General features: G+C 44.6%; 1 protein-coding gene and 1 long non-coding RNA gene across 2 annotated transcripts; both read left to right on the top strand.

Moving 5' to 3' along the window:
* Nucleotides 1-611: 611 nt before the first annotated feature.
* LOC127336031 (malonyl-coenzyme:anthocyanin 5-O-glucoside-6'''-O-malonyltransferase-like) lies at nucleotides 612-2344 on the top strand. Its single transcript, XM_051362773.2, has one exon. The coding sequence runs from the start codon at nucleotides 806-808 to the stop codon at nucleotides 2165-2167; it is 1362 nt and encodes a 453-aa protein (XP_051218733.1). The 5' UTR covers nucleotides 612-805; the 3' UTR covers nucleotides 2168-2344.
* A 1816-nt stretch (nucleotides 2345-4160) lies between these two features.
* LOC127336032 (uncharacterized) lies at nucleotides 4161-5636 on the top strand. The gene is made up of 3 exons (XR_007873145.2): nucleotides 4161-4975; nucleotides 5053-5179; nucleotides 5262-5636. It is a non-coding gene; the product is annotated as an uncharacterized lncRNA (long non-coding RNA).
* Nucleotides 5637-20216: the final 14580 nt, after the last annotated feature.

Here is a 20216-nt window from a genome sequence, read left to right as displayed (position 1 = left end):
AATCCTTCGCGATGAAGAACATGTGGAATGGTTTAGTGAAGGCTAAGCTACTCAAGCAATGGAACAAAATGAAAGACCGATCAACCGCCGACATGAACGAAGCTGAAAAGCGCAAACATGCGAAGGCCATCCAGATGGTGGAAAAAGAGCTTGGTCTGGAAGATGATGACGACGAGGAGGAGGAGGAGGAGGAAGAGGATTAGAATTTATTTTTTATTTATTATGTATTTTTTAAAATTTATTATGCAATTTTATTAATTATTATGTAACCGGTAACATTTTGAGTTGAATAAAATAATTTTCTTGCATTATTTTGAATGTCTAAAAAAATCGAGTGAAATAACTTAATCTGAAAAAGAAATGGTGATGTGGAGAAGAGAGAAGTGAGAGCTGGCACTATAGCCCGTGCACTGGCACCGTGGGGTGAGAGTAGGGTGAGAGTGAGGATAACAACTGACGTGGCGAGACTATAACATGTGATGCACTGGCACCAGCCTAACTCAATAAGGTTCTCATATGGTTGTACTAATAATGTTTAAAAGCCCCATATATATAAGCTGAAATTGATGTGGTTTCTTGGTCTGAGAATGCTAGCCAAACAAATCAAGTGGAATACTACATCATCATCACCATCAGTAAGCAAAGTGCCCAATTGAGACACCTCGAGCTGCTTTTTGCCTGTCAGTCAACCCTACACCCACCCAGTGGCAACTGGATCAAGCTGCTCGGCACAGCATAGTGGCAGTGGTTGGTGAGCAGAGCTCGAGCAAGCAAAGCGAGCGAGCATCCATTCCAAGCGAAATCCATGGCGGAAGTGCGCGTGCTGGAGCGGATCCGCGTGGCGCCGGCGCCGCCGACCCCCTCCGCCGCGGAGCTCCCCATCACCTTCTTCGACGCCGCCTGGCTCTTCACCGGCCCCGTCGAGCGCCTCTTCTTCTACCGCCACCCCGACCCGCGGTCCACCCTCCCGCTCCTCGCCTCCTCCCTCCCGCACGCGCTCCGCCGCTTCTTCCCGCTCGCCGGCACCCTCAGCCTCGCCGCAGGCCACCGCTTCGCCTACGCCCACGGCGACGCGCTCGCCCTCGTCCTCGCCGAGTCTTCCGCGGACGAGGACGACTTCGACCGACTCGTCGCCACCGGGCCCCGGGACCTGCGCAAGATGCGCGCTCTCGTGCCTGGCTTGCCCCCGCCGCGGGAGGACGGGGCATTCGAGGTCGCGGCCGTGCAGGCCACCGTGTTCCCCGGCCGTGGCCTCTGCCTCGGCGTGTCCGTGCACCACGCCGCCTGCGACGACGCCTCCGCCACGCTCTTCGTCCGGACCTGGGCCGCCGCGTGCCGCCTCGGCGGCCTCGATGGTGCTGACGTGCCGCCCGCGCCGGTGCTCGACCGCTCCCTAGTCGCCGACCCCGACGACCTGCTCGGCAAGACGCTCGCCGGGATGAGGGTGCTCGCGTCCGGCCCACCCCCGCCGCCGCCGCCGCCCGCGCAGGAAACGGAGATGCCGGCACCGGTGATCGCGTCCTTCCCGCTGACGCGCGACCAGATCGACGGGATCAAGGACGCGGCGTCAGAACCTGCAGGAACGCGGCCGCGCCCGTCGTCGTTCGTGGCGGCGTCGGCGCTGGCGTGGGTGTGCCTCCTGAGGAGCCGTGCCGTGGGCGTGGACGGCGCGGCGCGCAGCCACATGCTGTTCTCCGCCGAGTGCCGGTCGAGGCTGTCGCCGCCGCTCCCCGCCGAGTACTTCGGCAACTGCCTGCGCCCATGCTTCGTGGAGGCCGCCACGTCGGAACTCACGAACGGCGACGGTGGCGTGGCGGCTGCGGCGGCGGCCATCGGGTCGGCGATCAGGGAGATGGAGCGTGGCGTGCTGGAGGGCGCGGAGGGGTGGCTGGGGAAGGTGCTGTCGGTGCTGCCGGAGCGGCCCATGTCGGTGGGCGGGTCGCCGAGGCACGGCGTGTACGAGGGCACAGACTTCGGGTGGGGCAGGCCGTGCCGGGTGGAGATGGTGTCCATCGAGAAGACGCCCGGGACGGTGTCGCTTGCGGAGGGCCCCGACGGCGAGGGCGGCGTCGAGGTCGAGGTCGGGGTCGTGCTCCCGCCGGACGCCATGGAAGCCTTCGCTTCTTGCTTCCGCGACATGGTCCGCCTCAGCGGCAAGAGCGTCTGAATTCTGGCATGCATCGTGTTGCTGCTGTGATTATGTATGGCCAAACTGTGTGTGAATTGTGATGTCGACCTCGCGCACGCGCCGGCGTGCGGGCTTGCTTTCGCCGCCCTGGTGCACCCCTTTCGTCGTCAAACTCCGTCTGAATTTTCGTTTTGAGGGCAACTGTTTCTCTCTTCATCATCCGTCTTGTCAGTCACTTACCAACATTTTCGTTTTGTTAGCTCAAACCCAATATTGTCTGAAATTTGGTATAAATAAATAACATCTGTGATATGTCTGTCAGAAACTAACATCTATCTGAATACTTGCACTCTCTTTTGATGACTACTAGTGGTTGGGGCGCCTCCTCACCGGTGAGGTGCAGTCCAATCATGTAATCAACAGCTTAAATCTTTCCATCCAATTTCAGTAAATTGAAGCCATCTGGACACCAACAATCTCATATTAACGTGTTTGTCCTCCCTCACCAATAACTGAGATTGAGGTTGCGCTTGGTTCCTGATTGATTTCCAAAATCTGTAACTTGAAAAAATTAATTTACAGCAATGTCCGCCAGAAAACAACAAGTACATTTGATTTTTTCTTGACGGAAAGATAACATAGATACCAGGTTGAAACGATTCCATAACTATTTCGCACAGATCGAGCTAATGGTGTACACTAACAAAAGGCGCCCACACAGCAAACTGAGGCCAGCAGCTGATTCTGAAAGAAGCAAGGAAGCTAGAACAACAAAGGTGATGTGGGTCAGCAAGAGGTTTCCTGTCAGCCGTCACAGATAAGAGCAGCTCCTCAGTTATTTCTCCATAGAACCGTAGAAGTGGCATGGACTGTGAATCGAGATTTGTCTGTAATCCAATGAAAGAGCTGGTCTGTGAACGTAGAGACAGACGTAAGTGAGGAAGGAAATCGGAAAGAAACAAGTACACGACATTTTTCTAAGGGTAAAATAAGTACAAGATATTTGTTGTATACCTTTCATGAACTGCATGTATTGAGGGCATGCATGTCATCATATCCTATGATTGAAGAGCGGGCAGCCTCTGCGGCAATCATGAACCTACAAGAGAATGTAAGAACAAAAAAGAATGAAGCAGATAATGAATTACCAATTTCCTATTGGACAAAATACATGTGTGGCCCTAACAAGTTTACTGCCAGCAAGCACATTATGAATATTGTTTATGGGATTCTTAAATAACTCCGTAGTACAAAAAATCATCAGGGTGGTTGCAGCAGTAGCCTGAACTACAAGCAGGTGCTGACAGAAACTCATTGAAAATTCCACTGAATCAAATAGTCCCTACATCATACCAGACAAGTAAATATTAAGTGGTACGTACTTTCCAAGATATACATATTGTCAAACAAAGCAATTATCAACAAACAATGCATAAAAACTGACACACAGAGACCAATTACATTGGCAGATAGAGAAGATAATATCCACAATTGAGGGTCAAATGTTAGCAGAAAACTATGTAAATACATGAGCTTGTTGGACAACCATGGCACCGACCACAAATACAGCCAACCAAGTACATGTTCAATCTGATTATTTATTTCCTTTAGGTTTCAGCTGAACAATATTTCTTTATTTGAATGTAGAAACACGGCTAACACAAGGCAAAAATATGCTAGATATGATACTATCTAGATGTGATGTTGAAACGACATACATAAGTACTATACTATTTGGAACAAACATCTTTTTTTTGAGAATTTTGGGGAGACTAGATGATTAACATGGTGCTGACACGTAATCCTTTTCTGCTCTTTACTTTTGAGTGTGCACTGTTTTGGTGCTCCGTGAGAATTGCAGTGAGGCTCAGAATCTCAGATTTCATCGCTATGTTAGCACACAGGCAAATGTGTTCGTTCCTATTTGGGTTCTTTTTATGTGGTTTTAGCTGTGACAGGTCTGGGTTGTCCTGGCCCGCATGCTATCTAAACACGTGTCCCTTCTTCCTTCTTGAAAAATCTATGCCCTTCTCGACAGCTCGCTTTTGTCCCCACCGCCCACGTCGCTCCTTCCTTCCTCGGACCATTCCGCCGCAAATGCCAGCAATTCGACTGCGCCGCCTGATGATGCTCCCTATCCGCCCATAGCCTCGCCAGCCGCCATAGCACAATCCATCGTCGGTGAAGTCAACCACCGCCCACTCCCGGCTCCCCGGATCCTCCTACCATGGAGCGAGCTCGCGATCTGCCCCGGACAGACCCAACCACCTACCCCTTTCTCTTCCCGGCGAGGATGCGCGGCCGGTGAGCCTGGGAGGCTGGGATGGAGCACGAAGAGGGAGATGATCCATGAAGTGCAGGCCCCAGCCGTACGCCAAGGCGCTCTGCTTCTCCGCGCCCTGCCTCCGGAACCGCCTCCTCGTGCTCGCCGCGAGCGTGAACTGGCCGGCGCCGCCCCACGCCGTCCCGCTCCCTACGTAGGGTGATGGGTCCTCCGGGACTCCGCCTTCGACCCACAGGTCCGCGCCCCGCTGTGGCAGCAGTCAACAGTGCGAGGTCGAAATCGGCGCCGGCGTCCACCTCCATTGAGAAGAGGATGGCAGGCGGCGCGCCGTGCGGGGTGAAGCTTCTGCATACCCTGAACGTGGGTGGTCGCTGTGCTGTGGCGGCGGGGTGGCGCTGCAGTCACGGGTCTTGACAAGGAGCGGAGTGGGGGCAGCGGCGGTGAAGGATTTGAGGTGACGACGTCCTTCCACGCCAGTGTCGAAGATCTCCAGGCAAATGTGATGGGGCACCTGCGCGACACCGCGTACCATCACGTCACGGCATGCTCCAGTCCTCCCATTGGTATGGACCCTCTTCCCCGATTGCAGTTTTTTATGGACTTCACATGAAGTCGATTAATTTCTATTTTTTCTAATTAGTTGACAGATATTGGGTGTTCCTCAATCCTCATCTAGGAGAGCGATCCTATCTTCTTCAGTGGGGGATCCCCCATCACGCGATTCACACCGAGTCTTCCGCATCAGCAATTGTCCACGTCTTTTTGCGGTGAGTATTTGGACGGCAGCTTGAAGTGCCCTCTCCTTGCAGACATGAGCTGACAAACAAAATGTATTACATATTTCTGTAGCAAGCAACAGTGGGAAGTAAGTTGATCAGGCCCGTTGTAGTGGAGTTGGGCAACTGCTCTCTTTGCCTTGCTGCCATCTTGCTCCACAAATAAATTTTCACGCTGCTCATGTGTTCTGGCAAGTTCAGTTTGCCGTTTGAAGCTGGTGGCAAGAAAATGTGGCTGTACGTACAGAGTAGTTCGCCAAATCCCTTCCTCAGCGTCATCAGCTGCAGGAAACAGTATATCTAGACAGTTGTTTATCTTTTGCTTTTAAGCATTATCTCCTGTTAAACATGGTCATCAATTACTTAGCCTGTAAGGAATACATATATTTTCTCACTTATTTTTTATCAAAGAAGTCATATAGTTGCATGGTTTGATTAACTTCACAAGGGACTATTGTTTCAACAACCAGTAAGTGACACAAGATATTTTCTCTCTTTTCGACTGGAATAAAGTCATGGATGGTTATTTTGTGTTTGCTTCAAATCCCTGAATTTTTTATTCTTTTGCGACCATGAACTATTGATTTGCATGAGTAGAAATTTAGCCAGGTGTACTGTAAGTGCATTCTTTGTTTGTGGACAATACTGCTATTTGATTTTTAGTTAAAGGATAGGTATTCCAACTCCCCTTCTTATTCTGAATTTTTAGAAATGCATTCTTTTACTCCACGGTCCACGCTCATACTGATATGCTCCTCACTACCTGATGTGCTTATAAGCAAGAAATGTGTAGTTAGTTGACAGGTTCATCTGAGAACCTGCCACTCCCATTTGTTATATCTTTGGCAAGCAACCATCGTTGGAAATATTTTACATCATAAGAAGTGCAAAGTGAAGTAGACAAGCAGAACTTGTGGTTTATTTTATGTACATCTGCTCAAAAGCAAAGTGAAGTACAGAAGTTGCTGATGAGTGCAGCACCTGTTGTTTTCTTTATAGAGAAATTGAGCTAGACAGGTCTTTAAAGAGAGGTACACAAATCCTTTCCCTAACACATTCTGTACTTTACCCTATTTTACATATAGATTTATTTTGAGTGTGCATATAGTTCCTTTCACTGTTTGCGTTCACAAATGGGATTAGGCAGTTATGTAAATTCTAGCTTACACTAACTGTCGTAGCTTATGTTATCTGCAAGAACTTCTACTCCATCCATATGTCTTGGTAGTGCTAACAGAAACATCAGTCTTACCCCATGTTATCAACATACGAATGCCATTATTCGTAGATAGCGAGATATATAGGAAATATGGGCAATTAAGTTATTCTCTAGATTTTTCCTTTATCCACTATGGGATTTCAATCATGTCTTTGTTACAAGGAACCCCCACAACAATAGCTATATGCTCATATTTCATATTTGCATAGCCACCAACGTTTGCGCCTCTTCTCCTCGAACTTCGGCGAATTGCTTGGCTGCATGCCCGTCAAACACGACTACCAGCTGCGCATCTATTCGCTCCTCGCAGGGTGTCATAGGACAACCCCTTCCTTTCCACATATACTAATAACGCAATTCTTAGGCTCAGGAAAAAAAATTAGTATCCATGATTGTTTCATCGAACAGTATCAACTTATAATCTCACATGTTTTATTGAGCAAATGTTGCCACTGGGAGTTATGCTTTACATAACCACACCTGGTACTACAGGATCTACAAGCTGTATTGCAGAGTGTTGCTTCTTCTACACTAATTACTAAATTTGGTTAATATAGTACATGCCAGTAATATAAGTAAGAGTCGTAAGACACATGTGTATATCTATAGTTTTTATTATGTCCTCCAAAAAAAACTCAATATAAAATCTGAAGATGCTTTGGTGAATCTTTAGTAAAAAGATAAGCAATAATTAGGTGTAGAATGGTCATTGAAAGGACACGGATGTCGCCTAGAGGGGGGTGAATAGGCGGTTTAAAACTTTTACGAGATGGACTTAACAAATGCGGAATAAAACTAGCGTTTACTTTGTCAAGCCCAAAGCCTATATACTATGGTTCACCTATGTGCACCAACAACTTATGCTAAGCAATACAAGCAACTTATGTGATAGCAAGATATATAACTTCAAGCACGATGGCTATCACAAAGTAAAGTGCATAAGTAAGGAGCTCGGGTATAGAGATAACCGAGGCACGCGGGAGACGACGATGTAGCCCGAATTTCACACTCTTGCGAGTGCTACTCTCCGTTGGAGCGGTGTGGAGGACAAGTCACTCCAAAAGCACGATGGCCACCGTATTCTCCTCGAGAATTACCACCAAGAGGGATGTCCTCGAACCACTATGTAACCTTAGGGAGGTTACCGAACCCGCACAAAGCTTGGGGCTATCTCCACAACTTAATTGGAGGCTCCCAACAAATTGCCACAAACGCCTTGCCCTTGAAGAATCTCCACAACTTAATTGGAGTCCCCAAGAACACCACTAAGATGCCACAAAGGCCTTACCCTTGAAGATTCTCCACAACTTAATTGGATTCCCCAAGAACACCACAAAGATGCCACAAAGGCCTAGAATTCGTCTAGAGTTCCAAGAACCCACGAGTAACAACTTTCTTGTTTTCACCTCCACGAATCACCGTGGAGAACTCAAACCGATGCACCAAATACAATGGCAAGAACACCACAAAGATGCTCAAGTCCTTCTCTCTCAAATTCCAACAAAGCTACAAAAGCTATTGGGGGAATAAGAGAGGAAGAACAAATGAATTCACAAAGAACACCAAGATCAAGATCTAGAGGGTTCCACTCACAAAGAGATGGATTTGATTGGTAGAAATGTAGATCTAGATCTCCTCTCTCTTTTCCCTCAAGAATATGCAAGAATCATGAGAGGAATCAAGAACTAGGACAAGCTTTGAAGTACAACAATGGAGGGGAGAGAGAGAAAGTGAACCAACCAGCCCAAGGAGGAAGAAGGGGGTCTTATATACCCCCTCCCAACGAAATATGACCGTTTGGGACCTCCCAGGCCGGAAAATCCGCCCCCGGGCCGGATTATCCGCCCCTCGAAAATCGCCCCTGGACTGGGCCGGATATTTGGCCGGATATTTTCCCAGTTTTGGTCATTCGGGCCGGATTATCCGCCCCCCCCCCCCCCCCCCAAGAAAACTGCAGAAACACCAAAACTAAAACGGGCATAACTTTAGCATCCGGACTCCGATTTTGATGATCTTGGGCTTGTTTTGAAGCTAGGAACAAGCTCTACAAGATCATGCAGGAAACCATCATAGTCCAACAAGGGAGGATAGAAACAAATGATGAAATGTTTGACCTATCTAAAAAAGACACACCGGTAAAACCTCCAATCTCGAAAATGCAACAAGTTGCCCGTGCAAAAACCATTCTTGATGAACTAGAGCTTGTCATGAGAATAAGAACAAGCTCTAAAACATAACATGGATAAGATCCAAATAAAACCAAGAAAGATGATGAACCTAACTCGAAAACGCAACAAATGATCTATGCGAAATCCGTTTTTGATGAACTAGAGCTTGTCATGAGAATAAGCACAAGCTCTAAAACATCACATGGATAAGTGATACGTCTCCGACGTATCGATAATTTCTTATGTTCCATGCCACATTATTGATGATATCTACATGTTTTATGCACACTTTATGTCATATTCGTGCATTTTCTGGAACTAACCTGTTAACAAGATGCCGAAGTGCCAGTTGCTGTTTTCTGCTGTTTTTGGTTTCAGAAATCCTAGTAAAGAAATATTCTCGGAATTGGACGAAATCAACGCCCAGGGTCCTATTTTACCACGAAGCTTCCAGAAGACCGAAGAGGAGACGAAGTGGGGCCACGAGGTGGCCACACCCTAGGGCGGCGCGGCGCGGCCCAAGCCCTGGCCGCGCCGACCTGTAGTGTGGGGCCCTCGTGTGGCCTCCTGACCTGCCCTTCCGCCTACAAATAGCCTTCGTCGCGAAACCCCCAGTACCGAGAGCCACGATACGGAAAACCTTTCAGAGACGCCGCCGCTGCCAATCCCATCTCGGGGGATTCAGGAGATCGCCTCCGGCACCCTGCCGGAGAGGGGAATCATCTCCCGGAGGACTCTACGCCGCCATGGTCGCCTCCGGAGTGATGAGTGAGTAGTCTACCCCTGGACTATGGGTCCATAGCAGTAGCTAGATGGTTGTCTTCTCCCCATTGTGCTTAATTGTCGGGTCTTGTGAGCTGCCGAACATGATCAAGATCATCTATCTGTAATTCTATATGTTGCGTTTGTTGGGATCCGATGAATAGAGAATACTATGTTATGTTGATTATCAATTTATGTCTATGTGTTGTTTATGATCTTGCATGCTCTCCGTTACTAGTAGATGCTCTGGCCAAGTAGATGCTTCTAACTCCAAGAGGGAGTATTTATGCTCGATAGTGGGTTCATGTCTCCGTGAATGCGGGAAGTGACGAGAAATCTCTAAGATTATGGATATGCTGTTGCCACTAGGGATAAACCATAGCTCCTATGTTAGAGAATGTAGTGACTGATTACATAACCCCCAATACTTAATGCAATTGTCCGTTGTTAGCAACTTAATACTGGAGGGGGTTCGGATGATAACCTGAAGGTGGACTTTTTAGGCATAGATGCATGCTGGATAGCGGTCTATGTACTTTGTCGTAATGCCCAATTAAATCTCACTATACTCATCATAATATGTATGTGCATGGTCATGCCCTCTTTATTTATCAATTGCCCAACTGTAATTTGTTCACCCAACATGCTGTTTATCTTATGGGAGAGACACCTCTAGTGAACTATGGACCCCGGTCCAATTCTCTTTACTGAAATACAATCTACTGCAATATTGTTCTACTGTTTTCTGCAAACAATCATCATCCACACTATACATCTAATCCTTTGTTACAGCAAGCTGGTGAGATTGACAACCTCGCTGTTTCGTTGGGGCAAAGTACTTGGTTTGTGTTGTGCAGGTTCCACGTTGGCGCCGGAATCCCTGGTGTTGCGCCGCACTATATCTCGCCGCCATCAACCTTCAACGTGCTTCTTGGCTCCTACTGGTTCGGTAAACCTTGGTTTCATACTGAGGGAAAACTTGCCGCTGTACGCATCACACCTTCCTCTTGGGGTTCCCAACGGACGCGTGCTGTACGCGTATTAAGCACTTTTTCTGGCGCCGTTGCCGGGGAGATCAAGACACGCTGCAAGGGGAGTCTCCACATCGCAATCTCTTTACTTTGTTTTTGTCTTGCTTAGTTTTATTTACTACTTTGTTTGCTGCACTAAATCAAAATACAAAAAAATTAGTTGCTAGTTTTACTTTATTTGCTATCTTGTTTGCTATATCAAAAACACAAAAAAATTAGTTACTTGCAGGTACTTTACTTATTTCATTATGTTTCCTTTTAATTTTACCGTAAAAAAACATGCCGGTAGGGCGCGGGTCTATAATTGGGAGAAATAATATAGAAGAATTTTTCAACCATGTTAGTACCGTTGATGATTTTGAAGATAGACACTTGGTAGACATTGCTCCTACTTATCAAATTGTCGCTGCTGCTTTAGTCCGTATGATGGAAACAAAATTTGTTAATCTCAATCCTATAATCCAACACATGTTTCTTACACTCGGTGATATGGAAGAAGGGGAAAAGAAAGATTTTGTTTTAGAAACCCTTCTTAGAGAATTTGGTGGTATAGCAAGGGAGGCTAGAAAGGTCTTTGCTAAATATGATATGCTTGGTTCTTGCACCAATTTTGTTAGTCTCCTTGAAAAGATGGACATGGATAGAATAAAGTACACTAATAATATTAATGATGGTGGGGAGATCAAAGCACCAATACCATGTAAGCTCCTAGCGATGAATGATGCACTAGAAAATAACTATGCTTGGCTTGTTCCGGAAAATTTATTTGATGAGAGTAGCAAGCCTAAAACTAATGAAAAGGGAGACGCCAAAACTTATGTATCCAATATACTATGCTTGGCTGAGAAAATTCCACACCCCGCTGAAGATGCACCACCCTTTGATAATACTTGATACACACTTTCTGCGCCTAGCTGAAAGGCGTTAAAGAAAGGCGCTTATGGGAGACAACCCATGTGTTTTTACTACAGTACTTGGTTTTTATTTTGTGTCTTGGAAGTTGTTTACTACAGTAGCAACCTCTCCTTATCTTAGTTTAGTGTTTTGTTGTGCCAAGTAAAGTCGTTGATAGTAAAGTTCATACTAGATTTGGATTACTGCGCAGAAACAGATTTCTTTGCTGTCACGAATCTGGGCTGTTTTCTCTGTAGGTAACTCAGAAAATTATGCCAATTTACGTGAGTGATCCTCAGATATGTACACAACTTTCATTCAATTTGAGCATTTTCATTTGAGCAAGTCTGGTGCCTCGATAAAATTCGTCAATACGAACTGTTCTGTTTTGACAGATTCTGCCTTTTATTTCGCATTGCCAGTTTTGTTATGTTCGATGGATATTTTGATTCCATTGACTTTCAGTAGCTTTGTGCAATGTCCAGAAGTGTTAAGAATGATTATGTCACCTCTGAACATGTATATTTTGATTGTGCACTAACCCTCTAATGAGTTGTTCTAAGTTTGGTGTGGAGGAAGTTTTCAAGGATCAAGAGAGGGAGATGATACAACATGATCAAGGAGAGTGAAAGCTCTAAGCTTGGGGATGCCCCGGTGGTTCACCCCTGCATATATCAAGAAGACTCAAGCGTCTAAGCTTGGGGATGCCAAAGGCATCCCCTTCTTCATCGACAATATTATCAGGTTCCTCCCCTGAAACTATATTTTTATTCCATCACATCTTATGTGCTTTTCTTGGAGCGTCGGTTTGTTTTTGTTTTTGTTTTGTTTGAATAAAATGGATCCTAGCATTCACTTTGTGGGAGAGAGACACGCTCCGCTGTAGCATATGGACAAGTATGTCCTTAGGCTCTACTCATAATATTCATGGCGAAGTTTCTTCTTCGTTAAATTGTTATATGGTTGGAATTGGAAAATGATACATGTAGTAATTTGCTATAATATCTTGGATAATGTGATACTTGGCAATTGTTATGCTCATGTTTAAGCTCTGCCATCATATGCTTTGCACCTATTAATGAAGAAATACATAGAGCATGCTAAAATTTGGTTTGCATATTTGGTTTCTCTAAGGTCTAGATAATTTCTAGTATTGAGTTTGAACAACAAGGAAGACGGTGTATAGTCTTATAATGTTTACAATGTGTCTTTTATGTGAGTTTTGCTGCACCGGTTCATCCTTGTGTTTGTTTCAAATAAGCCTTGCTAGCCTAAACCTTGTATCGAGAGGGAATACCTCTCATGCATCCAAAATACTTGAGCCAACCACTATGCCATTTGTGTCCACCATACCTACCTACTACATGGTATTTCTCCGCCATTCCAAAGTAAATTGCTTGAGTGCTACCTTTAAATTTCTATCCTCTACCTTTACAATATATATCTCATGGGACAAATAGCTTAAAAACTATTGTGGTATTGAATATGTACTTATGCACTTTATCTCTTATTAAGTTGCTCGTTGTGCGATAACCATGTTCACTGGGGACGCCATCAACTACTCTTTGTTGAATTTCATGTGAGTTGCTATGCATGTTCGTCTTGTCTGAAGTAAGAGCGATCTACCACCTTATGGTTAGAGCATGCATATTGTTAGAGAAGAACATTGGGCCGCTAACTAAAGCCATGATCCATGGTGGAAGTTTCAGTTTTGGACAATATCCTCAATCTCATATGAGAAAATTAATTGTTGTTACATGCTTATGCATAAAAGAGGAGTCCATTATCTGTTGTCTATGTTGTCCCGGTATGGATGTCTAAGTTGAGAATAATCAATAGCGAGAAATCCGATGCGAGCTTTCTCCTTAGACCTTTGTACAGGCGGCATAGAGGTACCCCTTTGTGACACTTGGTTAAAACATGTGCATTGCGATGATCCCGGTAGTCCAAGCTAATTAGGACAAGGTGCGGGCACTATTAGTATACTATGCATGAGGCTTGCAACTTGTAAGATATAATTTACATGACACATATGCTTTATTACTACCGTTGACAAAATTGTTTCTTGTTTTCAAAATCAAAGCTCTAGCACAAATATAGCAATCGATGCTTTCCTCTTTGAAGGACCATTCTTTTATTTTTTTTGTTGAGTCAGTTCACCTATTTCTCTCCACCTCAAGAAGCAAACACTTGTGTGAACTGTGCATTGATTCCTACATATTTGCATATTGCACTTGTTATATTACTCTATGTTGACAATATCCATGAGATATACATGTTATAAGTTGAAAGCAACCGCTGAAACTTAATCTTCCTTTGTGTTGCTTCAATGCCTTTACTTTGAATTATTGCTTTATGAGTTAACTCTTATGCAAGACTTATTGATGCTTGTCTTGAAGTACTATTCATGAAAAGTCTTTGCTATATGATTCACTTGTTTACTCATGTCATATACATTGTTTTGATCGCTGCATTCACTACATATGCTTTACAAATAGTATGATCAAGGTTATGATGGCATGTCACTCCAGAAATTATCTTTGTTTATCGTTTACCTGCTCGGGACGAGCAGGAACTAAGCTTGGGGATGCTGATACGTCTCCGACGTATCGATAATTTCTTATGTTCCATGCCACATTATTGATGATATCTACATGTTTTATGCACACTTTATGTCATATTCGTGCATTTTCTGGAACTAACCTATTAACAAGATGCCGAAGTGCCGATTCTTTTTCTGCTGTTTTTGGTTTCAGAAATCCTAGTAAAGAAATATTCTCGGAATTGGACGAAATCAACGTCCAGGGTCCTATTTTGCCACGAAGCTTCCAGAAGACCGAAGAGGAGACGAAGTGGGGCCACGAGGTGGCCACACCCTAGGGCGGCGCGGCCCAAGCCCTGGCCGCGCCGACCTGTAGTTTGGGCCCCCCGTGTGGCCCCCGGACCTGCCCTTCCGCCTACAAATAGCCTTCATCGCGAAACCCCCAAAGACGAGAGCCACGATACGGAAAACCTTCCGGAGACGCCGCCGCCGCCAATCCCATCTCGGGATTCAGAGATCGCCTCCGGCACCCTGCCGGAGAGGGGAATCATCTCCCGGAGGACTCTACGCCGCCATGGTCGCCTCCGGAGTGATGAGTGAGTAGTCTACCCCTGGACTATGGGTCCATAGCAGTAGCTAGATGGTTGTCTTCTCCCCATTGTGCTTAATTGTCGGGTCTTGTGAGCTGCCGAACATGATCAAGATCATCTATCTGTAATTCTATATGTTGCGTTTGTTGGGATCCGATGAATAGAGAATACTATGTTATGTTGATTATCAATTTATGTCTATGTGTTGTTTATGATCTTGCATGCTCTCCGTTACTAGTAGATGCTCTGGCCAAGTAGATGCTTGTAACTCCAAGAGGGAGTATTTATGCTCGATAGTGGGTTCATGTCTCCGTGAATCTGGGGAAGTGACAGAAATCTCTAAGATTATGGATGTGTTGTTGCCACTAGGGATAAAACATTGGTGCTATGTTCGAGGATGTAGTTACTGATTACATTACGCGCAATACTTAATGCAATTGTCTGTTGTTAGCAACTTAATACTGGAGGGGGTTCGGATGATAACCTGAAGGTGGACTTTTTAGGCATAGATGCATGCTGGATAGCGGTCTATGTACTTTGTCGTAATGCCCAATTAAATCTCACTATACTCATCATAATATATGTGTGCATGGTCATGCCCTCTTTATTTATCAATTGCCCAACTGTAATTTGTTCACCCAACATGCTGTTTATCTTATGGGAGAGACACCTCTAGTGAACTATGGACCCCGATCCAATTCTCTTTACTGAAATACAATCTACTGCAATACTGTTCTACTGTTTTCTGCAAACAATCATCATCCACACTATACATCTAATTCTTTGTTACAGCAAGCTGGTGAGATTGACAACCTCGCTGTTTCGTTGGGGCAAAGTACTTGGTTTGTGTTGTGCAAGTTCCAGGTTGGCGCCGGAATCCTGGTGTTGCGCCGCACTACATCTCGCCGCCATCAACCTTCAACGTGCTTCTTGGCTCCTACTGGTTCGATAAACCTTGGTTTCATACTGAGGGAAAACTTGCCGCTGTACGCATCACACCTTCCTCTTGGGGTTCCCAACGGACGCGTGCTGTACGCGTATCAATAAGGTCCAAATAACAACCAAGAAAGATGATGCAAGGATGCAAAGGTTTGAGCTCTCTCCGAACGATACGATCAAGTTACTCACTCGAGAGCCCTCTTGATAGTACGGCAACTAAACTATAAACCGGTCTCCAACTACACTATGAGACCGGTGAGAAAGAAACCCTATCAAGAGCAAACCTTATACTTGCGCATTCCACTTGAGCTCGATGACGACGATCTTGACCTCAACAAGATGGAACGCCTTTCTTGCTTGTGCTTGCTTGACGAAATCTTGTGGATTGCTCCCCCATAATCCACCATGGGAGAGCTTCTTCTTCGGCGCATCTTCACATAACCATGACCACCATGTGGATTGCTCCCCCATAATCCACCATGGGAGAGCTTCTTCTTCGGCACATCTTCACATATCCATGATCACCATATGGATGGCAAGACTCAAGCAAAGGATCTCTTCGAGATGGCTCATCTTGAACTTGCACTTCATTTCTCCATGGCAAGCTTCAAGCTTATGAACTCTTCGAGTTGGCTCATCTTGAACTTGCACTTCTTTTCTTCATTCTTCATCATGTTGATGTCTTGAAGTAACTTGGGGGGTCACTTCATCTTCATCTTCAAGACATACTTGACACTTGATATCCTTCATCAATTTCTTCTTCTTGCAACCTTGAAGCCAACATATGGTTCAAGAATTGCCTATGGACAACTCCTACAAATATAACACAATGCAAACATTAGTCCATAGGGATTGTCATTAATTACCAAAACCACACATGAGGGTTCCATGCACTTTCAGTCATTCCAACACATATCCTCGAATCACCTCTGCAATTAAGCCATTTATGTTCAAACAACGGTTTCACAATTGCTTAAATATGGGAACATGTGTAAATCCTATTTTAGTGATCTCTTTTAATTTGCAAGTATTGTAGAACATAAATGTATGAGATATAGGCACTCACAAAAATGAGATTAATTGGTATGACCTGGTGATTCATACACATCTTCTGGACTAAGTTAGTTTCTAGGATGCTGCAACCAGTTGACAAATTTTGCGGTACATGTTCTGAGATCTAGGACTTGTACATTCTGGCCTTTTAACATCACATCTACATTTCAGTTGACAGAACATGCACATTATACATCTTAATAAGTGATGATACACATAAGGGATGTGGATGAGCTCCTCAAGAATTAATTTGAGATTAAGCAGACCTCAAGATTGGTCGATTTTCCTCTGTTCCACCAGTGTCTCGGTATTTTCAGTTAGTCATAGCGTGAGGATTTTTGGATGCCGGTTATGAGAACAAAGACTTAACCAAAGTAATTCGGAAAAAAAAAGACTTAACCAAAGTACTACAAACAGAAAGAGAGGTTGGGATTATGCAAAAATATAGTATTGGGTAACTTTATATAAGCCCACAGAAAATATTATGTTTTAAGGAAGTTAGGTGATAAGCAAAAAAAGTTCAAAATTGCTTGAGTGATAATACGTCCTCTGCTGTGATAATACTCTCTCTGCAACATTACAGACTGAGATTATTTCTTTAACATAAGAGTGGAATTGCTCTTGAATTCTGACCAATATTTTAGGATGTAATCCACTCGCATTGTGGTTGCCTAGGTGAGTGCTCTCTTTCCTTTCACCTCTTTCACTATGCACAAGGACCTTCAGTTTTAGTCTTTTAGATGTATGTACTCAATTTTCTGTCATATGAGTAAATCATAGGGAAATCTGGGACGTCTCCTTATCTTGAGATAAACCATGATGTATGATACGCGTACAGCACGCGTCCGTTGGGAACCCCAAGATGAAGGTGTGATGCGTACAGCGGCAAGTTTTCCCTCAGTATGAAACCAAGGTTTATCGAACCAGTAGGAGCCAAAAAGCACGTTGAAGGTTGATGGCGGCGGAATGTAGTGCGGCGCAACACCAGAGATTCCGGCGCCAACGTGGAACCTGCACAACACAACCAAAGTACTTTGCCCCAACGAAACAGCGAGGTTGTCAATCTCACCGGTTTGCTGTAACAAAGGATTAGATGTATAGTGTGGATGATGATTGTTTGCAGAAAAACAGTAGAACAATATTGCAGTAGATTGTATTTTAGTATAGAGAATTGGACCGGGGTCCACAGTTCAGTAGAGGTGTCTCTCCCATAAGATAAACAGCATGTTGGGTGAACAAATTACAGTTGGGCAATTGACAAATAAAGAGGGCATGACCATGCACATACATATTATGATGAGTATTGTGAGATTTAATTGGGCATTACGACAAAGTACATAGACCGCTATCCAGCATGCATCTATGCCTAAAAAGTCCACCTTCAGGTTATCATCCGAACCCCCTCCAGTATTAAGTTGCTAACAACAGACAATTGCATTAAGTATTGCGCGTAATGTAATCAGTAACTACGTCCTCGAACATAGCACCAATGTTTTATCCCTAGTGGCAACAGCACATCCATAATCTTAGAGATTTCTGTCACTTCCCCAGATTCACGGAGACATGAACCCACTATCGAGCATAAATACTCCCTCTTGGAGTTACAAGCATCTACTTGGCCAGAGCATCTACTAGTAACGGAGAGCATGCAAGATCATAAACAACACATAGACATAACTTTGATAATCAACATAACAAGTATTCTCTATTCATCGGATCCCAACAAACGCAACATATAGAATTACAGATAGATGATCTTGATCATGTTAGGCAGCTCACAAGACCCGACAATTAAGCACAATGGGGAGAAGACAACCATCTAGCTACTGCTATGGACCCATAGTCCAGGGGTAGACTACTCACACATCACTCCGGAGGCGACCATGGCGGCGTAGAGTCCTCCGGGAGATGATTCCCCTCTCCGGCAGGGTGCCGGAGGCGATCTCCTGAATCCCCCGAGATGGGATTGGCGGCGGCGGCGTCTCAGTAAGGTTTTCCGTATCGTGGCTCTCGGTACTGGGGGTTTCGCGACGGAGGCTTTAAGTAGGCGGAAGGGCAGGTCAAGAGGCGGCACGAGGGGCCCACACCCTAGGTCGGCGCGGCCAGGGCTTGGGCCGCGCCGCCCTATGGTGTCACCACCTCGTGGCCCCACTTCGTCTTCTCTTCGGTCTTCTGGAAGCTTCGTGACAAAATAAGACCCTGGGCGTTGATTTCGTCCAATTCCGAGAATATTTCGTTACTAGGATTTCTGAAACCAAAAACAGCAGAAAACAGCAACTGGCACTTCGGCATCTTGTTAATAGGTTAGGTCCAGAAAATGCACGAATATGACATAAAGTGTGCATAAAACATGTAGATATCATCAATAATGTGGCATGGAACACAAGAAATTATCGATACGTCGGAGACGTATCAGCATCCCCAAGCTTAGTTCTGCTCGTCCCGAGCAGGTAAAACGATAACAAAGATAATTTCTGGAGTGACATGCCATCATAACCTTGATCATACTATTTGTAAAGCATATGTAGTGAATGCAGCGATCAAAACAATGTATATGACATGAGTAAACAAGTGAATCATATAGCAAAGACTTTTCATGAATAGTACTTCAAGACAAGCATCAATAAGTCTTGCATAAGAGTTAACTCATAAAGCAATAATTCATAGTAAAAGCATTGAAGCAACACAAAGGAAGATTAAGTTTCAGCGGTTGCTTTCAACTTGTAACATGTATATCTCATGGATATTGTCATCATAGAGTAATATAATAAGTGCAATATGCGAGTATGTAGGAATCAATGCACAGTTCACACAAGTGTTTGCTTCTTGAGGTGGAGAGAAATAGGTGAACTGACTCAACAATAAAAGTAAAAGAATGGTCCTCCATAGAGGAAAAGCATCGATTTCTATATTTGTGCTAGAGCTTTGATTTTGAAAACATGAAACAATTTTGTCAACGGTAGTAATAAAGCATATGTATCATGTAAATTATATCTTACAAGTTGCAAGCCTCATGTATAGTATACTAATAGTGCCCGCACCTTGTCCTAATTAGCTTGGACTACCGGATCATCGCAATGCACATGTTTTAACCAAGTGTCACAAAGGGGTACCTCTATGCCGCCTGTACAAAGGTCTAAGAAGAAAGCTCGCATTGGATTTCTCGCTATTGATTATTCTCAACTTAGACATCCATACCGGGACAACATAGACAACAGATAATGGACTCCTCTTTTATGCATAAGCATGTAACAACAATTAATAATTTTCTCATATGAGATTGAGGATATATGTCCAAAACTGAAACTTCCACCATGGATCATGGCTTTAGTTAGCGGCCCAATGTTCTTCTCTAACAATATGCATGCTTAACCATAAGGTGGTAGATCTCTCTTACTTCAGACAAGGCGAACATGCATAGCAACTCACATGAAATTCAACAAAGAGTCGTTGATGGCGTCCCCAGTGAACATGGTTATCGCACAACAAGCAACTTAATAAGAGATAAAGTGCATAAGTACATATTCAATACCACAATAGTTTTTAAGCTATTTGTCCCATGAGCTATATATTGCAAAGGTGAATGATGGAATTTTAAAGGTAGCACTCAAGCAATTTACTTTGGAATGGCGGAGAAATACCATGTAGTAGGTAGGTATGGTGGACACAAATGGCATAGTGGTTGGCTCAAGGATTTTAGATGCATGAGAAGTATTCCCTCTTGATACAAGGTTTAGGCTAGCAAGGCTATTTGAAACAAACACAAGGATGAACCGGTGCAGCAAAACTCACATAAAAGACATATTGTAAACATTATAAGACTCTACACT

Source organism: Lolium perenne, chromosome 2 (assembly GCF_019359855.2).
Source record: "Lolium perenne isolate Kyuss_39 chromosome 2, Kyuss_2.0, whole genome shotgun sequence".
Taxonomy (NCBI): Eukaryota; Viridiplantae; Streptophyta; class Magnoliopsida; order Poales; family Poaceae; genus Lolium; species Lolium perenne.
The sequence above is the reverse complement of the archived record's forward strand: the minus strand, read 5'-3'. Positions and strand labels throughout refer to the sequence as shown.

What these genes read in the sequence shown, in the direction of transcription:
- LOC127336031 (XM_051362773.2), top strand. Translation starts at nt 806, where the DNA reads ATGGCGGAAGTGCGCGTGCTGGAGCGGATCCGCGTGGCGCCGGCGCCG.